This window comes from Eublepharis macularius, chromosome 4 (assembly GCF_028583425.1).
Source record: "Eublepharis macularius isolate TG4126 chromosome 4, MPM_Emac_v1.0, whole genome shotgun sequence".
Lineage (NCBI taxonomy): Eukaryota > Metazoa > Chordata > Lepidosauria > Squamata > Eublepharidae > Eublepharis > Eublepharis macularius.
The window spans coordinates 43,351,705-43,375,352 of record NC_072793.1 but is presented as its reverse complement, the minus strand read 5'-3'; the positions used below and the strand labels follow the sequence as shown (position 1 = coordinate 43,375,352).

The 23,648-nt window shown below is 43.7% G+C and overlaps 1 protein-coding gene across 1 annotated transcript in view; it reads left to right on the top strand.

The window, feature by feature from the left end:
• Nucleotides 1-23,648, top strand: part of LOC129327569 (dynein axonemal heavy chain 9-like) — a 274,625-nt gene that overhangs the window by 241,846 nt on the left and 9,131 nt on the right. The window contains exons 63-68 of the mRNA XM_054976322.1: nucleotides 5,937-6,164; nucleotides 9,880-10,071; nucleotides 10,647-10,838; nucleotides 12,385-12,555; nucleotides 17,178-17,360; nucleotides 20,041-20,430. Of these exons, the coding sequence (XP_054832297.1) occupies nucleotides 5,937-6,164; nucleotides 9,880-10,071; nucleotides 10,647-10,838; nucleotides 12,385-12,555; nucleotides 17,178-17,360; nucleotides 20,041-20,430 (1,356 nt within the window). The remainder of the gene's footprint in view (nucleotides 1-5,936; nucleotides 6,165-9,879; nucleotides 10,072-10,646; nucleotides 10,839-12,384; nucleotides 12,556-17,177; nucleotides 17,361-20,040; nucleotides 20,431-23,648) is intronic.

The following is a 23,648-nucleotide window of genomic DNA, read 5'->3' as shown; positions in this document are numbered from 1 at the left end:
TGTGTGTGTGTGTGCTGCTTTGAGTTCATTCTGTTTCATTTTCATTGGGGGCATGAGTGGGTGGGGCTGTGTGTGTATGTGTGCTGCTTTGAGTTCATTCTGCTTTCTTTTCATTGGGCTGTGTGGGGGCCGTGTGTGTATGTGTGCTGCTTTGAGTTCATTCTGCTTTCTTTTCATGGGGGTGGGTGGGACTATGCATGTATGTGTGTGTTGCTTTCATTCTTTTGTTGAATGAAGTTGACATTGTTATGGTTCCTACAGCTTTTGAATGCATGTTAGTTAAATATATCAGTTATGGTTATTTGTATTAGTTAAAATATCAGTTCCAGTTTTATTCTAGGAATGGATATCTGTGTCCAAGTCACAGAAGGCTTTCATCAATATATTCGTCAGCATATAGGTGTTCTTATGTCTTAATAGGTGTAACTCAAATGGTTCTCCCCACCCTCAGCTGATTAACATCACTGAAATTGCAGTGGACATATGGATATTAAGGAAGTTTTTATGAATATTGTTTGTCTGGAACACTGGAATATTTATGAGCATTTCACAATGCCACATCAGCTTAGCTATTGGTAAGGTAGAAACTAAGCCCTTTTAAACTAAGTATAAATCTAATGCAGCTAAAGTTGAGTATCTTCTTTTGAATTCCTCTAGTAAAGCAAAATCCTCCCTGAAAATTTGAAAATTCAATATTCATTAGATTAGGAATTTCAGACTCTGTGGAATTTTGAGAAAGAATTTTGGATTTTTTTCCTATGCTGGCAGAGGGAATCTGTTAGAATTTAGATTTATGAGATGGGTTTTGGATTTTTAGAGGCCCCCTCCTTCTTGCATATTTTAAAATATGATTCCAAAGAAATGAAATGTTTGGGAAAGGGAATGGAAGATTTCACTTTTTATAGAGGATACAGAAAGGAAAAAAAACCCTTTCTCATAATAGTGTAATTTTCCAAGCTTACTAACATTTATCTCATTGTAATGCATTGTGCTGGGTTCTGGGAAGCGGCGTCACTTCCAGGAGCGGCGTCACTTCCGGGAGTGACATCATCAAGCATTTCCGGGAGCGCACATTACCTCTCTGTAGTTTTGCCAGTCAAAAACAACCCTCTCCTGCCTTAAATAGCCCTAAAGGAAGAAGGCTGTCTTTTATCCTTTGGGGGTTGCCACTTTTGTGGTGGTCAGAAAAAATGACAAGGAATAACTCAAAGAATAAAAAATCCACAGATGAACAATACTTTGTGTAAGGAATGGGGAAAACTGGCGCAGTTAAGTTGCAAAACTGGAGTAAAATTCAGTGTGGAATAATGTGTTTAGTATGGTGAGGATGCTTTAAGCAAGGTGTTCCTGGCAAATCATACAAAGCTTCAGAAGTTTTTCTATTACACTGCCTATTTGCAGTTGGACTGCTTCCAGCTTCATGACACGAGCGGGTCAGATGGTCCTGGAAAAGTATATGTGTATAAATTGGGGAAGATAACCCCATGGTACGTGTACAAGTGTACCTCTGCTGGCTGGAGTGGGAGGGAATCTGTGATGAAGTAAATTGCTAGTTTGTACGGTACTATTTCCAGGAGTTACCATAGCAACTCTTACGTCTTCATGATACATGTTTTACTTTGTAAGATCCACAGACTTAAAGATATTTGGAAGTCTATTTTTTAAAAGAAAAATTTGGACACCTACGCATATTGTGTACGTTTGTGCGTTCACGCTATCCGTCCTTGGATTCTTTCCCAGTCATTTACGTATGCACCTTCACTCCTGTGAATGCTATATACAATCTGTTTCTCGACAGGAGCCACATACACATGCTTACACCCCCGCCCACATTTCTGGTACTGAATAAATGGCAGTTTAACTTTTTTAAAACAAAAGGGTGTGCATATGAATGTGTGTGCATTATGTGGAATTTTTCAAAATGCAAAACTGGGAATAGATGGCCAGACCACTGCCCTTGCCAAAAAAGAATGGGGTGATCTAATAAATGACATGGTAACTAGGAAAGCTGGTGCTGCTCTGAATTGGCAAAGACTTATTTTGGGTGCTTTTAATTTAGTAGAAGGCTATGCTTCCATTGTGTTCATCATTTTTCTACCCTGAGGTGGAGTACCATGAATCATGAAGGAAGGCTAAAAAGAGAGACAGTATGGCAAGTTGGAAAAAAGTGTGATAAGAAAGGTAGTTACACATCATTCTTTTTAGGCGTAGAGGCTATGATACTACAGGTTGGATTGACTTGGTGTGGGACTATTACTGACTATGGTCTCTTGTAAACATAAAGTGGCTTCATACTGTATCTAGTTTAATTGTAAAAGTAACTTCAGCGGTATGGCAAGACGCTGCCCCAGTTTTTATACCTGTCAAATCCCATGGATTGATGCACAAAGCTGGTTGGAATCCAAACCCCATTAATCAGTCATTTCTCATCAAGACAATGGAACCAAAAGACATTTGAGAAACACAGAACAACTCTGTATGCCATTTTCATCCTACTATTTAGGGTACCTGCTGTGTTCTGTCAAATTTTATTCTTTAAGATCTTGAGGCTTTTTTCACTCTTCTGCTTGTACCTGCATCTCTCATTTCATGGGCCACATTCAAAACAAACATAAGATTGGCCGTGTGGGATTAGAACAATAGTTCATCCTCTTTCATGCAGAAACCAACAAGATGGTCCTGGAAGATCTACATACAACCATGACATGGTTGCCAAACCCTCTCTCTTGCCACCCAGCACTGGTATTCAGTGGGCTATTGTCTCAGTACTCTGTTCATTTGTCACTGATGAAATGATCTTCCATGATTTTGTCTAATCCCCCTTTTGAAATCAATTAAACATCCTGTTTAATCCTGTAGCAGTAAATTTCACTACTTATACTTTTTGTGAGGAAGCACCATACTGATTGTGTGGGTGATTACGTGAGTTAGACACTAGGAACCCCTTTCACCAGATGCTCAAAGTGCATCCTCCATTGACAAATATACAAGGCAATGAAATGACTGTGCATATTCAGGGATTGTGATCTTTCTAGAATGTCTAACTTTTTAACATTTTGATAAAATTACTGCTCTCTCAAGGCTGAATTCTGACCTAGGCTAGCAACAAAGCCCGTTGTGGGGAAAAAATACAACGGGCTCTAGAAAGGGCAGGGCTAGTGGGCCAGGCATTGCCGCCTCCACCGCGTCCCAATCTGGTCCAGGGCAGGGCAGGGCGGCTGGGCCTGGCATTGCTCCCTCTGCTTCACCCCGTTTGGGGCAGGGGGAGGGCAGGACGGCTGGGCCTGGCATTACCCCCTCCCCAGCGCTGGCCAATTGCAGTGGGGAAGGACTGGGAGGTGGGCCCATCTGTCCTGCTGTCTCCTTGCGCCATCAGGCTGTGGAGGGCTTGGCAGGCAGGCAGGCCATTCCCTCCGCCAGCCAATCTCAGGCCTGATTTGGACTGCTGTGGAGCCCAGGAGCACTGTGGGGGGTATAGACCCCCCCCAGGACCCTGGAGTGCTCCTGCACTCCACAGTGGGTCGAATTGGGCCTGCTTTGGGCTGAAATAACCCAATGTGGCACGCAGGAGCATGCTGTGCCAGCAGGGAGTATACCTGGGGAGTTGTGTTCCACCGCCTCCTCCCCAGTGGCCTGGCTGAGGGGACAAAGACCAGGTTTACCTGCCCTACAAATCTGCAGCAGGTAGACTTGGCCTCCACAAGTCCCGAGGCCAGGTCTACTACACACCTTACAAAGCCATGGCAAGTAGACCTGGGCTCTGCAGGTCCAGCAGGAAAGCTGCACTGCCCTCCATCCCCCTCTGCAGATCAAGGCTTGGGGGGGGGGGAGGGCAGGAAAGCTGCACTGCCCCCTGCACCCCCACTGCATTTCCAGGCTTGGGAGGGGAAGGTTTGGGGGAAAGGGCAAGAAAGCTGTGCCCCCCCTTCCTCGTGCCTCTCTGTTGCTTTTCCAGGATTGGGAGGGGAAGACTTGGTGGGGGGGAGGGCAAGAAAGCCATGCTCCCCCTCCCCCACAGATAGAGGCTTGGGTGGAAGACTTGGGGGTGGAGTGCAGGTCAGCTGGGTATGCCCCATGCAGGCTGGTCCAATCGGTGCTGAGGAGAGCTGACCTGACCTGCGGACCCTTCTGAAGCCCCAGAGGCTTGCTCGGACTGCACGTGTGCCAGGATTACATGCTTACCCATTTATATAGTAAGATTTTGATGGAATAATTTGTATCTTATCTTGTATACATGTGAAGCTTCCATAAAAATGTCACAATCCACATCTTTGGCATTGCGCTGCCTATTGACCCAGCTGTTTACATACCTGTCATATGTCTTGTCAACTGAGGACCCACTTGATGTATTTGATTAGGTAATGTACTCCCTTAAAGTTTATCATAATAATTATGCTTGTTTTTTAAATATGTCGCTAAAAGCCATGGTTTAGTCTGTATCTGAAAGCCACTACACAATCATCCATTACTCTTCTGGAAGTGCAAGGTTTTTAGAGAGCTTCACACATCAAAGCACTGCCAAGATAAGAAACTCTTCACACCTCACAATGATTCTCTCTTGTCCAAAACACCCTGATTATCTCACTGTGGCTTAAAGCTATCCGTCTGATCTTTGGATCCTGATAACTACACCTTGCTGAAGAAGATTGTAAATTTTATGTTTTCCAAATCTGCTGTTATTGTTGTGAGATCACTGTATTTGTTTAAGTCATGACTCTACAGGAAGTTAGATTTCAAATTCCAAACCCACCTGGAAAGGAGCCTTGGTTGTTCAGAAGCCACCTACTTCCTGTGATGTCAAAATCCACTCTTTAAAAGCCAGCTAATACACGAAGAAAGATGATCAAGAATTATTCTTTTCTACCAGTTTAGTTTATTGAAGTACCTAATGCTTTGCCTGAGTGAGAGTCACTCTCTGTACCTAATAGCTGGTTTGTGCAGACAAGCAGCACATTTTCATCAGTGGGCTGTGACCATGAGGAGAAATTTTGGTGTGAACCAGCCAACTAACTAGTAGAAGCCGCAGTGATTTCCAAGATCGTGGTTACCCCTTTTCAAGCAACTGGCTTCAGCTGCATTCGCATAAAAACTTCGGGGGGGGGGGGGGAATCTATGGGTATCTTCTCTTGTCTCATTTCATTTGGATCTAAAGTTTCTCCACATTGACAAGTGCCCAAGAGCCTAAGTGTATGTGAATACACTTGCGTAGCCAAAATAATTGCCTCTTGTAAGAAGAACATGTGTTTTTTTTCCTGGCTTGCTAGATTTCTAACTAAAAGGCCCAGGGTTCTATATTTGGCATTTCCAGCTGAAAGGATCAGGTAAGAGGCAACAAGGCATGTCTCTTGGAGAGCTGCTGCCATGGCCTGCCAGTCTGAACAGACAATTCGGACCTTGGAGGACCAATGATTGGATTCAGTATAAAGCAGCTTCAAGTGTTCATATGCATGTCTGAATTAGTGGATTGTTAGTAAAGGTGCCAACATTGCAAATTTGTAAAAACTTCTGTTGAGCAGGATGTGAAATGTGATTTTCTAGTAATGGGCTCAGATTTCAAGGATGAATTATTTGATTGAAAATTATCAAGCAATTTTATTTTAGCTGCCTGTGGAACTTTGTTTTGTCTGGGGGAAATAATGTTACTTCAGCAGCAGTGCATTATTCTAACAAATGGAATATCATCATCCTTAAGAAAACAAACACTCTGAGCTGTTTCCTTAATTGCTAGTTATTTGTCTTGATTATTTTGCATTTCAAAGTGTATAAAAATCTACATCCTTTTATGTGCAGCTAATGTCTGTGGAAGAGAGCGATTAAACAAGGTGCTTGCTCTTGAAGCTGGAGTGGGTGGAGCATTTTCCTCCTAGGCAGTGCTCCTTGACGTTGCTTGCTGCTGGAGTAAAAACCACCTCCTGAACTCTGTTTTCTCCTGCTAGAACATCCACCTGGTGGCCAAGTGGCTGAGTTCTCTGGAGAAGAAGCTAGAGCAGCACAGTGAAGGCAGTCACCCAGAATTTCGTGTCTTCATTAGTGCAGAACCTGCAGCTTCGCCTGAGGGCCACAATATACCTCAGGGGATCTTGGAGAACTCCATCAAAATCACTAATGAGCCCCCAACAGGGATGCATGCCAATCTCCACAAGGCTCTGGACAACTTCAACCAGGTATTGGTCTACCCTCAGGGAAAATTGCAGTAGCCATGTAGAAGAACAAACTAGGAAATAGACAGAGTACTTGTGTACCAAGTAGCACATACACATGTAATTTTGTGGACTTGCACTGACTTTTGTGGGTGGTGGAGACTGGCTTCATACAGACTGAAACCAAGAGACTGCTATGTTGCCGTTCCTGTGTGGTGCAACAGCCTATGCCTCAGAGCTGTCTTTGTGCCTGTAGGAACTGGAGAGATGGAAGCTGTATGATTCCAGAGACACCCTTCCAGCTGTTCCAGCATATACTTGGGAGGCATCTCCATGCCTTGTGATGCCGTGCTTTGCTGCTTTCCTGTACTGGGGGGGGGGCGGTCCAAAAAGAAACCTTATGCGAGCTCTTGTGGCTCTCTTTGCCAGCTGCAGGGCTTGGATGGGAGTGGGTTCCTTGTGCCTACCAGTATGGAACAGCACAATCTAGATGTAGGATTGGTGGGTTCATTCCTTGGTGGAAGGATGCTGTGTTGCTGAGCTCTATGTTTGAATTTGGCCTTTACAATATTTTCTAGGATAAGAGCTGGAATCACTGAGCAGGTGCAGTTTGGTGAAAGTTAGCCCTGGTATTCAGAGGGACGTACTTGATTTTTATCTACTGTCATTCATCTGAGATTCCTGGAAAGGAGTGGGGGGGGGAACTTAAACATTTCCTCATTCTCATCCTGCCTCTGTGTACTGCAGTCAGATCATAATTAATGTTCTCAAGCTGCTGGATTCTTACACAATGTCTCTTATCCGTCAAATCCTGCTGTGGATGGGAGCAGAGGCTTCATACCTCGTTTGACTGCTTTGAGCCACTGTTCCAAGCTAATGGAAGACTAGTTCAAACACTGTTTCCTGAACAAAGTGAAAAACAGTTTATTACTGTGTTCATTTTGTAAACAGATAGGGACTTGCTATTGCATCAGCACCACATTGATGTTTTGCTCTTGCACCTAGAGAAATGTGTGAGGCCAAATAAGGACAGAGCATATTTGTCCCAGAACTTTGACTGAGATCTTTGTTTCATTTTTGCATCCAGGAGCCTGTAACCCTTGGGATATGATCCTGATTCTCAGGGCTCTGGCTTATGGCACTCTTTGCAGGAACTACATGTCTGAATAATGGCTTTTGGCTCTATTATTCTGCATTGTTTATTTATTTATTTATTTAAGTCAATATATACCCCGCCATTCCCACAAGTGGGCTCAGGGCAGCTTCCAACAACTATACTGTTAAAATACTAATTAAAACCTTATTAACATATTAACACATTAAAATTCAGGTGCCCTCAGACAGATCGGCTACTGGAAGATCGTCATAAACCCTGACCAGTGTTATGAAGAGCTACGGGCCAAAAAATGCAGGCTGGGACAAGTTTGAATTCATTGTTGGGCTGGGAAAATTCTAAAAAGGCCACAGCAACCTTCTGTGAGGTCCAGTGACTACCCTCATCCAAAACACTGCCATCATAGATTAACCCAAACAGTGCAAGAATATGTACATCTAAATTGTATCAGGCCATCAGCAGAATGTGGGAATAGCCAAAAGGCATCATAACAGAAGTGCCTGTAAAAGAGGGAAAGACAGTGCAAGCAAAATGATCCTTGTATTGTCGAAGGCTTTCACGGCCGGAGAACGATGGTTGTTGTGGGTTTTCCGGGCTGTATTGCCGTGGTCTTGGCATTGTAGTTCCTGACGTTTCGCCAGCACCTGTGGCTGGCATCTTCAGAGGTGTAGCACCAAAAGTCAGAGATCTCTCAGTGTCACAGTGTGGAAAAGGTGTTGGCAGGTCATTTATATCTACTCAGGAGGGGTGGGGTTGAGCTGAGTCATCCTGTAAGAGTTTCCCAGGGTGTGGAATGCTAATGGCGGGAGGCTTCACTGTATCCTGAGGAGGTTCTTTTGCATATGGATTGGTGCGTGATGTGCTAATCTTCTCCGCAGGGCTATTGTCGGGTGTAGAGTGTTTTGTTAGCTTGGTGTTTTTCAGAACTGGAAACCATGCTCTGTTCATTCTTAAGGTTTCTTCTTTCCTGTTGAAGTTTTGCTTATGCTTGTGAATTTCAATGGCTTCCCTGTGCAGTCTGACAAAGTAGTTGGCAGTGTTGTCCAGTATTTTGGTGTCCTGGAATAAGATACTGTGCCCTGTTTGTGTTAGCCTATGTTCAGCCACTGCTGATTTTTCAGGTTGTCCAAGTCTGCAGTGTCTTTCATATTCTTTTATTCTTGTCTGGATGCTACGCTTTGTGGTCCCGATGTACACTTGTCCACAGCTGCAGGGTATACGGTATACTCCTGCAGAGGTGAGGGGGTCTCTACTGTCTTTTGCTGATCGTAGCATCTGTTGTATTTTTCGGGTGGGTCTGAATACTGCTTGAAGGTTATGCTTTTTCATAAGCTTTCCGATCTGATCAGTAATTCCTTTGATATATGGCAAAAACACTTTTCCTGTAGGAGACTGTTTTTCCTTGGTTGTTTGATTCATCCTGGGTTTGATTGCTCTTCGGATTTCATTTCTGGAGTAGCCATTTGCCTGAAGTGCGTGGTTTAGATGATTAATTTCCTCATTGAGAAAGTGCGGCTCACATATCCGTCTTGCACGATCCACTAATGTTTTCATTATGCCTCTTTTCTGTCGGGGGTGGTGATTGGAGTTTTTGTGTAAGTACCGATCAGTGTGAGTTGGTTTCCTGTAGACCTTGTGACCTAACTGAAAGTTTGCTTTGCGGATGACCAAGGTATCCAGGTATACTCTGCAGGACATCAAGCACCAATCCATATTAGCACATCAAGCACCAATCCATATGCAAAAGAACCTCCTCAGGATACAGTGAAGCCTCCCGCCATTAGCATTCCACACCCTGGGAAACTCTTACAGGATGACTCAGCTCAACCCCACCCCTCCTGAGTAGATATAAATGACCTGCCAACACCTTTTCCACACTGTGACACTGAGAGATCTCTGTCTTTTGGTGCTACACCTCTGAAGATGCCAGCCACAGCTGCTGGCGAAACGTCAGGAACTACAATGCCAAGACCACGGCAATACAGCCCGGAAAACCCACAACAACCAAAATGATCCTTGTTTATCTACACAGACCTTGAAATCAAGCTTCCAAATTATATGTATAACCAGGGCTTTTTTTCAGGGGGAACATGGGGGAACGGAGTTCCGGAACCTCTTGAAAATGGTCACATGGCTGGTGGCCCCGCCCCCTGATCTCCAGACAGAGGGGAGTTTAGATTGCCCTCCACGCGCTGAGCAGTGGCGTGGAGGGCAATCTCAACTCCCCTCTGTCTGGAGATCAGGGGGCGGGGCCACCAGCCATGTGACCATTTTCTCTGAGGGCAACCCACTGAGTTCCACCACCTCTTTTCCCAGAAAAAAAGCCCTGTGTATAACATTTAGATCAAAACATTTTTAACTGTACTTCTGCCAATAGTAACCTCCATCTCAAAGTAGGGAAATTAATGGGATTACAAGTAGAGGATAACTTTAAAAAGCAGTCAACTTTGATCCTCTCATAACTCCTCTCGTCAACAAACCTCACCTTGACTCTCTAGACATGGCAATTAGTTCAGTTACCCAGAGGATGTAGGGCTCGGTTATTTGTAATTTGTTAGGTCCTTGCTGAGGGTGTAATATTATGCTAAGAAAACTCCCATTACTCTTCCTGTGTTTGCCTTACAGGACACCCTGGAGATGTGTACCCGTGAGAGTGAGTTTAAGAGCATCCTTTTTGCCCTGTGCTATTTTCATGCTGTGGTAGCAGAAAGGCGCAAGTTTGGGCCGCAAGGCTGGAACCGGTTGTACCCCTTCAATACTGGAGATCTCACCATTTCAGTCAATGTCCTGTACAATTACTTGGAGGCTAGTTCAAAGGTGAGCGGAGCCGAGGGTGTCAGTGAGATGCATCATGTATGCCATCATATGCAAAAGTCACGTGTGTGTTTCTGAATCCTTATTATACACTAGATGGCTCCAATTCTGACAGCTTTACCAATAGACCACTTTCCCCTCCCCACTTCTGTATTATAGTGGTTCCAGGAAACATCTTTCTTTTTAACTGCCCTGTTTCTGTAAACGCAAATGTCTGGTCTTCTGTGTCTCCACCATGACATTCCTGTGAAAATATTTGGAAATGTTTGGCTTGCCAAGATAGATGTTTTCTCTCTAGGGAACAGGAGAAAGACTTGTTTTAAGTAACAATCCTCCCACCCTTCCCCACATCGTACATACAAACACACAGTCTGTTCTGCAGTCTGGGCTCTTCCTGAATCTCCTGTGTGCTGCATAGAGTGATTTAACGGCTACATAATGTTCAATTCCTTAAAAAAATGAACTGGTGATGAAAGCCTTAATGGAGACTTAAGCTTTAAAAGTCCATAGTGTGAGACTGCTGCTAGGAAGCAGCATCTCTCACCATCTGCACACTCCCACTTACCTGTTGTTTTTAGGTACCCTATGATGACTTGCGGTACCTCTTTGGGGAGATCATGTATGGAGGACATATCACAGATGACTGGGATAGGCGCCTCTGTAAGACCTATCTGGAGGAATACATCAAGCCAGAAATGCTGGAGGGAGAATTCTCACTGGCTCCAGGCTTTCCCCTCCCGGGGAACATAGACTACAATGGCTATCACCAGGTAACCCTCTTGCAGCTGTTTTGTTCATCCTGCTTACATTCATCTTCTCTCTAATGGCTTTATGAGGACATAACCAGAAATGCAGAGTTCCGAGTAAAATGTGTTGCTTTTTCTAGTGGTTGGTGCACGTTTTAAAGATAATGTGACAGTTCATCATGTGGTTATTCAGTTCATGCTTGAATAGGGGAAGCATTTTTTTCCCCAGACCAGAGCAGGCCTAATGGAAAATTACATCTCTTTGTTGAAAAGGGCCTTTCAAACCCCTTGCTGATGACAGAGGTCTTACCATCATGTATTGGTCTTTATTAATTCTTTGTTTATGTATCACTTTTCTTCTGTGTGGGAGCACTTTTTAATCTGTTGGTTTACTAGTTTATTCTCAGTTTGCAGGGAGGGGACATGATAAGGAGAATGCCAATTACATTTTTTAAAAAGCAAATAAGTGAGAACCCTCATTAGAGTATGGCATATTTCCTAGTTAAGACTGCTGTTGAGGCACACACCAGATCAAGTCAAGAAATGGTTTCCTGTCTGAAACAAGGGCCAAATATAGTAACTATCAGTTTTGGCTTGGCTGGGATTGCTTATTATTATTGCCAACTTCATCTTTGTTGCTGATCCAGCTTTGGCAGTGAGGGGGTCAGGTCAGGTGGCACAAAGACACAGAGATGACTTGTTGGAATTAAAAAGGCCACAACTTTATTGTTTTACAGTTTATGGAGCCTTGGCACCACATAGGGTGCGTATCCCAGCATTTGCCAACCTGCCTGCCAGCTGATGACCACTCTCACCCCTTCAGCCTGCCTGCTGAAAGGGGAAACCGCAGAATCACAGTTTGTGGAATTCCACATGGATGCAAACCTCTTTGTGGATCCCTCCACCACCTGGGAGTGAGCATGCCCAGGCAGTCCCCGACTGGGTTGTCCCTGCAATGCATCAATCTTGCGATCCCTTAAGGTGATCCCCAAGTATAGGGAAACTGAATTTGCAGGCTGTGTCCCCCCCCCACCCAATGATCTGTTCCCAATGCCAAAACTGCCCCTACTCAAAGTTGTGATTGAGATAGAATACTCCAAAGTATAAAACACATTACCACCAACTACGTAACTGTTCCAGAAAAAAAAAGGATCCAGCAGGAAATTTCCAAAATTTCCATTACAAATGCCCAACAATTCCCAGAAAAGGGGGTGGATGCATGGGAATCCAGTTCAGGAACAGATTGTGGAGGCACCCTGCCAGCTCTGCAATATATCCCTAGCAGGCAAACCAGAGAGAAGACTTTTCTCTCAAGATTTGCTGGCCAGCTTGCTGCTGAATGGCTGGCTGGCAAATTTGAACTTGGGCTGCCTGTGCAATTCCGTAGGTGCAAATGGAAGCCTCTGGGACCCCAGGATAAAAGCAGTTGCTGCACACCTCATCACCTGACCCTGCAGACTGTAAATGGAGCCCTGGGTAAGTCCGGGGCTAGGTAAGTGTCCTAGTGGCTCCCTTTTGTGCATGATACCTGTTATCTTACTGAGTATAGATTTTTTGCTTTCCTGCCCAGTATATAGATGATGCCTTGCCTGCTGAATCTCCATACCTTTATGGCCTCCACCCCAATGCAGAAATTGGCTTCTTGACCCAAACCTCAGAAAAGTTGTTCCGTACCATTTTGGAGCTGCAGCCTCGGAACACCAGCATGGGAGAAGGAGCAGGGACCACCCGAGAAGAGAAGGTGAGTGAGGGGATCACACCGAATCCTTTACCATCAACACAGAGGCAACTTTGCATCATTTTACCTCAGTCTGAGGTATTTCTAAGGAACATTGGCTATCTCTAACTCATACATAGACATTTAGGCAGAATACATCACTGTGTATCTGTAAATAGAGCCATACAAGGTTTTGGAACTCTGTACTCCAGTAACATAGTTATTACCTTATGCTGTCCTTACAGAGGAATTTCGTTCTAGAGTTCAGCTGCCTTTCAGCATGAGTAATGATGCCAGAGCATAGTGATTGTCATACGAAAGAACCAAGACAATTAATTGTACACACAAGCTGGGCTATTCTTCTATAATAAGTGGGGGACCTCATTCATGGAGTGGCTTCTGACAAGCCTGGTTGTGCTTGCAGAGCACAGGCAGGACAACAGGAGGGCCCCATACTTATTTCATTGTTCCTTGCACACTTGTGCAAAGAGCTCAGCAAGCCCACAACACTACTCCCCAGTTCCAGTGTTGTGGACAGATGAGGACTAATTGGGCATGGAGCATCCCCGCTGGGAGGAGTCTGGTTACACTGAAACAGTGTTCCCCATCAGAAAAAGGAAAGCAACCCGAACATGCTTTAAAGGAACTTCCTAGCACTCATCTTTCTTCCTTTCTCCTCCTCTTGGCCAACTCCCTTCTCAAACCATCTTTCTGGCACAATCAACCTGTGCCAGTTATTTTTCTCTCTGTTAACAGTAGCCTTTATTTCATTTTAGGCTCCATTCGGTCCCTGTGAAAGTGCAGGAGGTCAGTGTAAAAAAATGTTGTTTATGTGTGATTCACAGAAGATTGAGAATGTGTCCCATTATTTGCTAACTTTTTAAATTCAGAGGATAGAATTAAATGGCCAAAACCCATCTATGGTAAAGTTACTTCTCAAAGTGCTACAAAAACTACTAGTAAGAGTGAACCCAAAGCCTTTATACTCACTGCCATTGGAACTTCTAGTAACTGAGGGGAGGGTTCCTGTCAGTCTATGGAATTCAAGTTACTCTGATTTCATCTCCCACCCCTTGCTGCAAGAACTCCAAGGTCTCTTGAGTCAAAAGGGTCTTTATTGAAAGATTATATTCAAAGTACAGGTGTCCATAATAAATCCAAATGCTAGAGAGCTTCTGGATGAACACAAGGCTTCTTTGAGAATGACATGTTAGTTACGTGTTGCAATATATCAAAACCTCCTTTCCACCCCCCCCCCCCCGCTATCTGCCCAGTCAAAGCAGAGGCCTGGGAAGGCGAGGGAAGCTCCTCCAAGGTCAGTGGTTAGTTCGGATAGATAAGGCCGCTCTGAGAACACAGCTGCCTCCTATGAACCTGCAGACAAACAACTCTGGAAAACTACAGTTGTGAGATACATCAGAAAAGCAATATGGCCGTACAGTGGACAGTGTGTCTGACATTTCCCCTCAGTTATATGTAATAGTTATATGTAAAATAGCCTAGTTACCCAAAATTATTGGAGGCAGCGTGGGTCCCTTTAGTTGGACAAAAAGACCTGTTACAATGGTTACATGAAATTATAGGAACAAGAAGATACAGGACAGTTCCAAATGGTGCCCAAGCCCAGGCAAGCAAGTTCTCTTTTAGGGATATACAACATATCTTCCACCACCACCTGTGAGCAATTTCATTGATGTTATAAAGAGGATTCGTAGGGCGTTTTAAAAACAAACAAAAATTTATTTCAGCATAAGCTCCTATGGACTTGAGCCCACTTCTTCAGATACTTATGAGCATGCCCTCATTTGCAGGCATTTCATGTATGATAATGAGATTAAATATAAAAACAGCAACTTCAAGAGGCCATGAAATTCAATTAGAACATAGTAAAATTCCAGAGGGGTACAGGGTAGTTAGTGCCAGGGTAAAGTTTATATCTTATCAAAGCCTCCTCAGTAATTCTGGGAGAACTGTTAAGGTGTATAACTGATCTTGTTAAGACAGTAACACTGCAGTCCTAAGAACACTTTCCTAGAAGTTGAATGAAAAGGGACTACTTCCGAGTAGACCTGTTTAGGATTGCATCTTAAATATCTCAAATGAGCCATAAATCCCATGTATCAGTTCAGGCTGGTGTGTGTGATGGGGGAGGAAGAGAATTTATTTTCTAATAATTTCTGGGTTAGCAGTTTCCCACTGGAGTTTATCTTTAAGGGCTTGACCCATTTGTTCTAGGAAGAGAGCAGAAGGGCACTGTTGACATGATGGCATATTTCATATTGGAGGATGAATTAGTTTAATTTATCCTCCAATATGAGAATGTGGTTTAAGTTATTAGATTCCATATGAGTGTTGCCCGAGTGTGTATGGAAACAACATCAACCTCCTGTTTTATTGCAGTTTGTATCTGTTAGGCAGTCAATTATTGTTTGTAATAAGCTGTTTTAGGTTGGGGGGCGGGGGCTGCTCGTAAGCAAGGAAAGTCCAAACTTGTGACAGAAAACTATCATTATCCAGAATGAGTTGTAGATCATTGATGATGTATTTGACTGGCTTGAGATGGAAACTGAGGGTGATAAACAGTGATATTGTCTCCTTTGGACATGTCTTGTGGTAGGTTATTTCTGAATACCAGTCTAGTTTCATCAAAGTTTCTCCTCATTTCACTGAATGGGTTTTATGATCCCAAGAATGCTTGTCAGAAGTCCTTCAGTTTTTAGTCCATATTCAAGGAATTGGGGCTAAAGTGGTTGTAATGTTGTGCTTGGCTGTAGACAAAGGATCAAGTGGTAGCTGGAAGCAGGAACCTATTTGTAGTGACTGGTGGGTTTTCAGTTTAATATGGTATTTATGCATCTATCACATAGCTTAACGCTGACATCAAGAAAATGGAAACACCTTTTTGCTGTCCTTGAAACTCTTCTGATGTTTCACCAAGGAGGAACCACCAAATTTAGGCAGAATCCTGTAACGTAGGGATGTTCTCAGCCTTCCTAAGAAATTTTCCAGTCCTATAGAAACTCTTCTGGCTTCCCTCAAAATTCTTTGATATTTTACCTGATGAGGAACCCCCAGATGTTGTATGTAGTTTTTCCTCTAGGTAAAATATCACTAGCAATTCTATTTTTTAGCCTACAACAAAGGGAATGCCCAGTATTTGCTAGCTGGTCTTCTGACTAGGCTTGTTCTTATGCTAAGCTTTCATCTTTTACTGCGCCATAATTTTTATCTTCCTCCTGTGATCATGATTGGAAATCCACCCGGAAAAATATCAGCAAGAGTAAGCAGGTTGCATTTGATGCTGAAAGGTAAGCTCAGGTTTCATTCCTTTCAATGTGCATTTGATCCTGAGACGAAGAGAGTCCCTGACAGACTTGCTGAATTTTGCTTGAAATTATATATCCAGGGTAAATGCAAGAATATTGGCATGGCAGTGAAGTGCTTTTAAAACTGGTACATACACATTCAAAACTGCCTTTCTGATTATCATATATGTACATCATAACAGGAGAAGGACTGAAAAGCACTTTAATTGGCATATGTGACTTCAGCCTTTGTCTCAAAGAGAAACTGGATGAGAAGAGAAGGAAAAAAACTGGAAAAGGAGAGCATAAATGCTGAGAGCGCCCAAATAATGCATTGAAGCAGGACTGGAATGTTTTCTGTTGTATTTAAATGATGAGCAGAGGAATCCTAAAGTCCCACTAAATTGGTGTCCTACTGATGCCGATGTAACTTTAACATAGGATACCAGCAATGCTCTCCAAGAAGAGAAATAATGACAAAACCCACATTACTTCAAGGTTCTGGGAGCAGAACATAGTTCCGCACTTCCCAATGGCATGCAGGACCAATTCAACCTCCCTCCTCCACCATTTTCTCTTCCTGAGGATCTACTGTTAGCCTTGTTTGAGAAACTTAAATGTGTACCACTCCATGGGTTAGGAAAATGGTACTGGGGGAGGCTTAATTCTCCTCTCCCTATGATTCCAATTAGAATCAGGCCCCTGCATGGCTTGGAAGCTCAGAACTCCCAGTTCTCACCTATCAACTGGTCCCAGGGACGTACCTGGGGAAAGTGTATCATGTAGTTAGGCACTGATTCATCAGGATATTTTCTAACGTCCAAAAATAACTATGCTTCCAAATTTAAGTGCCGGGGAACCTGGAGACTGATGATGTTTTCTTGTCTTGTTTGCAGTGTACTGAGATAGTTCACCTTAAAATTCCATTTAAAATAATTTCCTGCATTTGTCAATAACATGAAAAAAAAGCTCATAAACGGTGCAATATAGCAAGCTCTTCTGTTTGAGTTTACTTTTATAGCCTTATCCATCTCACTGAACTAGTCCAACCTTACAATGAGGCACAGGGGAGAATCGAAAGGAAAGAATGAGCTCCTGCATAATGTGTGGCAATTTCTAAATCATCTCTATAAAAAGAGCCACTTTGAATGCTTGCAGGTATTTAGGTAGTAATAATCAATTGGGTGGGTTGATTTAGATGAGCCTGTTCTGGCTCAGCTCATCTGCAGTTTGCCAGGCATAGGTTTTTCCTTTCCAATGCAGCCATGAATAGCAGATGCTTTCTACTGGATTTTGCAAGTGGCCCTTAGATACCCTATATTGTCTCCCTTGGGCATGCAGGTGAAAGCACTGCTGGATGACATCCTGGAGAGGCTGACTGATGAGTTTAACATACCAGAGCTGATGGCCAAGGTGGAAGAGAGGACACCATACATTGTTGTTGCATTTCAGGAATGTGAGCGAATGAATCTCCTGACTAGTGAGATCAGGCGGTCGCTGCAGGAGCTGGACTTAGGGCTAAAGGTAGGGGCTGCTTGTTGTGTAATTATGAAGATGGCCGCTATTGGGACAGGAGAAATATTCCCGTTGTGGATTGCAACCTGCCAGTAGAAGACCAGCGATCTGTTGACTAAGCATACAAGTTATCAAAGGCTGCCTCTACGTGAGGGTGGGGAAAGGTCTGCTCCACTGTAGAAGCAGCAGCAAGTAGTGTGGAAGCAGTTAGGAATAGCATCCATGTGCCCCATCCCTGGGCTACTTGTTGCAGTTGCCACCCCCCCACCTCCTCCTTTTTGCCTCCATTGCATCAGCACAGAAATGCCAACACCATTAAATTTGTGATGGACCCCTGCAGCCTTTCCATTTTCCCAGATGAACCATAGTGTAAAGCTACATTATGGCTCAGCTGGGAAATGAAAAAGCCCTTTAAAGGGCTAAAAGCGGGGGTGGGGGTGGAATGTGGAGTTTAGTTGCAGGCAGAGTGAATGGAGCATCCACATGGAGCATTCAGTCTCTCCTTTGAGCTGGATGAAAACCCCAGGAGGCCTATAAGTCATGGTCACAATGAGCATGGCATTGTGTAGAACCTCCCCAAAACACAGGGACATGCTGTTCTCCATTAAGCGGGGGGGGGGGACCCATGTGGAATCAGCAAAAGCCAGTAAGTCTTGTTAAAAGATTAACACACTGCAGGAAATAGGCAAACAGATTGGCATACCGGTATTGTGAAAATGAAAATGTCTGTACTGAATCAGATTACACAAAAGTTATCAAAATAAGTTATCAAATGTATCATGTAACAAAAACACATATAAATTACTAGAAACTCACAATCAAATGATTGGCTGACTGGTGTAAACCTGTATGCAAAATTTATCCCGCCTCCCCTGCTTTCCTGGCCCTCATCCCTTAAGGGTTGTCATATTGCAGAGTTGCAATGGCAGGAGAAGCCACAACTGGTTGCCAGATTCTAGCCTAGAGGCCTAATAGCCCTTGGCCACCTTGGTTTGTTCTCTACCTTGGTTTACTCTCTTCTTTTCTGTCAATTATACATAGTGCCTCTTGTGTCTAGGCCTTATGTGTCTCCTGTGCCCTTTCCCTTCCGTTCTCTGTCCTTCCTTCAAATTCCTCCCTTTTCTGTTTTGCACCACTCCTGCAATCTTCTTTCCTTTGGGCTGTTTGTCATTTCGCTCAGAAATTATGTATGCAAGTAGAGATAAGCAAGAGGGGGAATTGTGCTAGTTTCAGTGATTTAACACATATTTTCTTATGCCTCTCTTTTAACATTTTAAAAAATGAAAAAAATCTAGTACTACAAATAATGCTGATCACCAACCACCTCCACCATCTTTCTCATGTTGGAATGACTGAGGTACTTTTGGTTGCTTATGTAACCAGTCAAGAATTGTGGAATCAGCCTATTTTGACAGGTTCGCTCTCCCCATAAAGAAACAGATATGATCTCCTTTATTGCACATCTCTTGTTGGATTAAAGACAGGATCTGGCCATATTTATCAGGGGCAGACTGGCCAGATAACTTTCAGGACTAGTTCCTGCTGGGCCTCTGGCCACTGCTGAGCACCTCTGGCACCAGTTACAAGTAGCACCAAGCTTTACTAACTTTGCCAGTGCTATAGGGGCCAGTCAGCTCAGATCTTGCAAAAGCACCTGTGATGAATGTTAGTTCACCCATTGACTCCTGCATCACTTTCAGCTGGCTTGTAGCACAGTAGAGGCTACTCAGCTCAACTTGCTCCTGGCTGGGTCATTTTAACTTCCTGGTCTGTTGCTGATGGTTATTCAAGGTCTGAACCAGTTTAGATTACTGTAATATGCTTTACAGGATTTGCCTCTGGAGATGATTCAGAAATGCAGCCTAAAGATTGCTGACTGGCACTAGTAACAAACAAACGAGTAACTAACAAAGGCACTAGTAACAAAGATAGTAACGCCTAACTTGCTCATCTGTAAATAATTGGACAAGATGCCAATTTGCTTCTGGACCCAATTCAGAGTTCATTATTACCTTTAAAGCTCCTAAATGGTTTGGGACAGAGTAACTAAAAGACCATCTGCTCCCATATGAAGTCACCACTCCAGCCAGCTGAGTTCTTTAAAGACTGTGCTCTGTGTTTCCTAACTTCTGAATTTGGAGGGATGGCCAAGAGGGGCAGGGCCTTCTTTGCTGTGTCACCATGATTGAGGAGCAGCTTCCCTAAATCTATTCGCTTGGCACATTGTCTTTTGAGTTTTCTGTGCCAAGCCAAGACTTACTTTCCCCCTAGGCGTTTTCTTGATTTGCTGATGGTATGCGAGTGTATGTTGAAAGGTATTTTCCCCTTGCTTTTTGTTTTTTAAAGATGACCAATTGATGCTTTTATACTGGTTATGATTTTTGTTTTTTATTTAATGCTGCTAATCCTGTTTTTGGTTACTTTTAATGGTTTTTACTGGTTACTTTGGTATTTTGCTTTTCACATATTTAAATGTACTGTGGTATGTTTAAAATGTTTGCTTTAAGTTGTCTAGAGAACCAGGTATTGCATGGGATAGAAATGGTTCAAATAAAGACTTTGATCCACTGCACAGTCTTTTAAACGTGGTATCAGGTCTGATCCATATTGTTTTTACAGATTTGCTACATTTCATTAATCCTCTGACACTGTTTTGCAACTCATGTTCTTGTTCCTCACATTTTTAAAGGGCGAATTAACTATGACCAGTGATATGGAGACGATACAAAATGCCATCTTCTTAGACACAGTGCCTGAGTCATGGACCAGGAGGGCTTATCCTTCCATGGCTGGTCTCTGCAGCTGGTTTGCTGACCTTCTCAATCGTATCAAGGAGCTGGAGACGTGGACAGGGGACTTCATGCTGCCATCTGTGGTGTGGTTGGCAGGCTTCTTCAACCCCCAGTCTTTCTTGACAGCCATAATGCAATCCATGGCCCGAAAGAATGAGTGGCCACTAGACAAAATGACCCTGCAATGTGATGTGACCAAGAAGAATCGTGAGGATTTTACCAGCCCACCACGGGAAGGAGCATATATCCATGGTTTGTTCATGGAGGGAGCACGATGGGATTTGCAGGTAAACATGAGCATTGAGGGGTAGCCACTAGAGGAGTAAATACTATGGCTTGCAAGCTAAAACCCTGGGTCAGATAAATAAATCAAATGCAAATTTTCTTAGCATAATTTATTCTTAATCTCAGATTTTGCATTTCCTTGGTGCGTAATTTGTATTAATCTTGGTGCAGAATTTGGATTTCTTATTCTTTTTAAGGCTTAGATTCCACATAGTCCTATCTAAAACCTTGCCAAAAGGAGCATCTGGTGCTGCTATCAGCTTGGAGTTAAAAGGCTTGTTGGCTCATATCCCTCAACAGATGTATCCAAACCAATGATTTTCATTTATTCCCTAGCCTTAGCAATTTCAAAGTATCAGAAGTCTGAACCATTGCATTGGTAGATTTCTTGACCTTGCATAAACCCCAGCAGAGAATGAGCCAAGACTGAGTGGCCAGAGCAATCAGAGGAGATTCAAGGCTACGATGTATGCTAAACTCATTGGGCCTGGAGTGCCTGGCACTGAGGGGTGCACTTCTCACCTTCCTCTGTTTTTCTAAGAAACAGCATATGTACATGAGGGGTGCATACCTGGCCATACCTTTGATTACTGCTATACCTGTCTGAATGGCCCAGGCAAGACCGATCTTGTCAGCTCTTGGAAACTAAGCAGGGTCACACCTAGTTAATACTTAGATGGCAGACTAGGATTGGTGTACAGAGGCAGGCAATGGCAAACCACCTCTGTTCGTCTCTTTCCTTGAAACCCCTATGGAGTCACCAAAAGTTGGCTGTGACTTGACAGTACTTGCCACCACCACCATTACTACACCTGTCTGGCTATGCAAAGGAGGCGTCAGGAATGAAAAATAATAGATGGCAAATAGGATCTGAGTAGGATACCAGAAGCGAGCAGAAAACTACTCTTCAGGCCGCTTTGCGTGTTTCATCATCTGTGCTGCATCCAGAAATGTATTCCTCATGGCCAGCTCTGCTTAGATATACTGGAAGGCAGCTCAGCTTCATGCACAGAATTTTCTCATTGTTAAAAGTCCACTTCAGGGATCCAGAGGCTTGTATCTTGCCTTTGCTCTGTAGCAAGGAGGGGCATTGTAGCACAGGGACTAGGGCAGACTTCATGGAAAAGAAGCAGGAAAAATTGCAGAAGCTTATGTCCTGTATGCAAAAGATTATCAATAAATAAAAAGTCTTTTTACTTAAAGAATATTTCAGAGACCAGTTCCACAATCTCCCTTTTTACGGATTTGCCTTTGGCTGAAAGGACAATAGACAAACTTAAGTGTTGTCCCCAGACCTTAACACCTGCAAGATGTATATTTTCCCCACTATCTTATATACTAATAGCCAAATGGCCCTGATCTGAAAGGGCCATTTCCAGGGCTGTTTTGGTCTTTGAGGGAAGACTTATTGGGATAGGCCCAGAAGCAACCACTGTACATAGGGTTGCCAGCCTCCAGGTGGTAACAAAAGCAACGAAACGTCACGTTTCATTGATTTTGTTACTGGCTTTCCTGACTCTCCATATTTACTAGCCTCTGGGTGGTGGCTGGAGATCTCCTGGAATTACCACTGATCTCCAGGTGACAGAGATCAGTTCCCCTGGAGAAAATGGCTGCTTTGGAGGGTGAACTCTATGGCATTATACCATTATGAGGCCCCTCCCCTCCCCAAACCCTGCTCTCTCCAGGCCACACCCCCCAAATCTCCAGGAATTTCCCAACTGGGACCTGGCAACCCTAACTGTACAACTAACTGTACAATATCATGCTGCGTGATTCATCCAGGCCTGCCTGCTTGCTACTGTTCAACAGCAGCTTCCCCACCCCAGACAGTATAATGATAATAATAACTGTGCTTATATACGCAGAGGAGTTAGCCGTGTTAGTCTGTGGTAGCAAAATCAAAAAGAGTCCAGTAGCACCTTTAAGACTAACCAATTTTATTGTAGCATAAGCTTTCGAGAATCACAGTTCTCTTCGTCAGATGCCTGATACAAAGACTGGTGACCAGTCTTTGTATCAGGCATCTGACAAAGAGAACTGTGATTCTCGAAAGCTTATGCTACAATAAAATTGGTTAGTCTTAAAGGTGCTACTGGACTCTTTTTGATTGTGCTTATATACTTCTCTTCTAGACAGATTAGTGTCCCACTCAGAGCAGCGAACAAGGTCAGTATTATTATTATCTCCACAAGACTGCTAGAAGCTGGGGTTGAGAGGAGTGGCTTACCCAAGCACACTTGCTGAGCTCATGGCAGTAGTGGGTTTCGAACCAGCAGAGTGCTGATTCTCAGCCTAACCAATGAAAACTATGCTACAGCAACAGAGTAGCATGTGTGAGACTCCAGTTTGAATTACCACTCTGTGGTGAAAGCTCACGGGGTGGGGGGTGGGGGGACTTTGATCCAGTCACACACTGTAAGCCTAGTCTACCTCTTAGAGTTGTTGTGAGGATAATATGGAGGCAAGAAGAATGATGTAAGCTGTTTTGGGGCCCCATTGTGGAGAAAGGCAGGATATAAATGAAGTAAATTAGTAAATATAAATGAAGATTCGGGAGGGCAGATAAAAGGTAAGTTGTTTACTGGGTTTGAAGGAGAGAAGGAGTTAGGGAAAGGTGAGCATATGGAGGCTGCCAGGAGGATAGAAAGAGGAGTGATGTGGGGAAAGAGACACAGGGAGAAGTGAAGTACCTCCCTCAAGTCCTTACACGTTCCCCGCCATGCAAGTGGGCCTAGCTCAGCTGGCACCACACAATTGGACCATAAGAGGAAGGGGGAAAAGTGAAGACAGGAGCAGACAGAGATGGGTGGGAAGGAGAGAAGGAAGCAGGAAAAGGAGAGGGTTTGGGGGCCAGGGAAGGGAAAGAGTACATGAGGGGAAAATGAAATGCCCCTCACGAGTCCTCCAGTTGTTGGATCCTAATGATGTGAATTAGTGTGGAGTTGCTTTTCTGTTTTGCGCTTTCCTGTGGTTCATTTTGTTCATAATAGTTGCTCTGTTGCTTTTTGTGCACCTTCACCTTGTGGTTTCTTTGAGACAAAAAAAAATCCTAAGAAATAGTAGGGCATCCATACATGGGATTCAGAAAGAGTCAAAATCAAAAAGAGTCCAGTAGCACCTTTAAGACTAACCAATTTTATTGTAGCATAAGCTTTCGAGAATCAAGTTCTCTTCGTCAGATGCCTGATACAGAGACTGGTCAAACACAGAAGAGCAG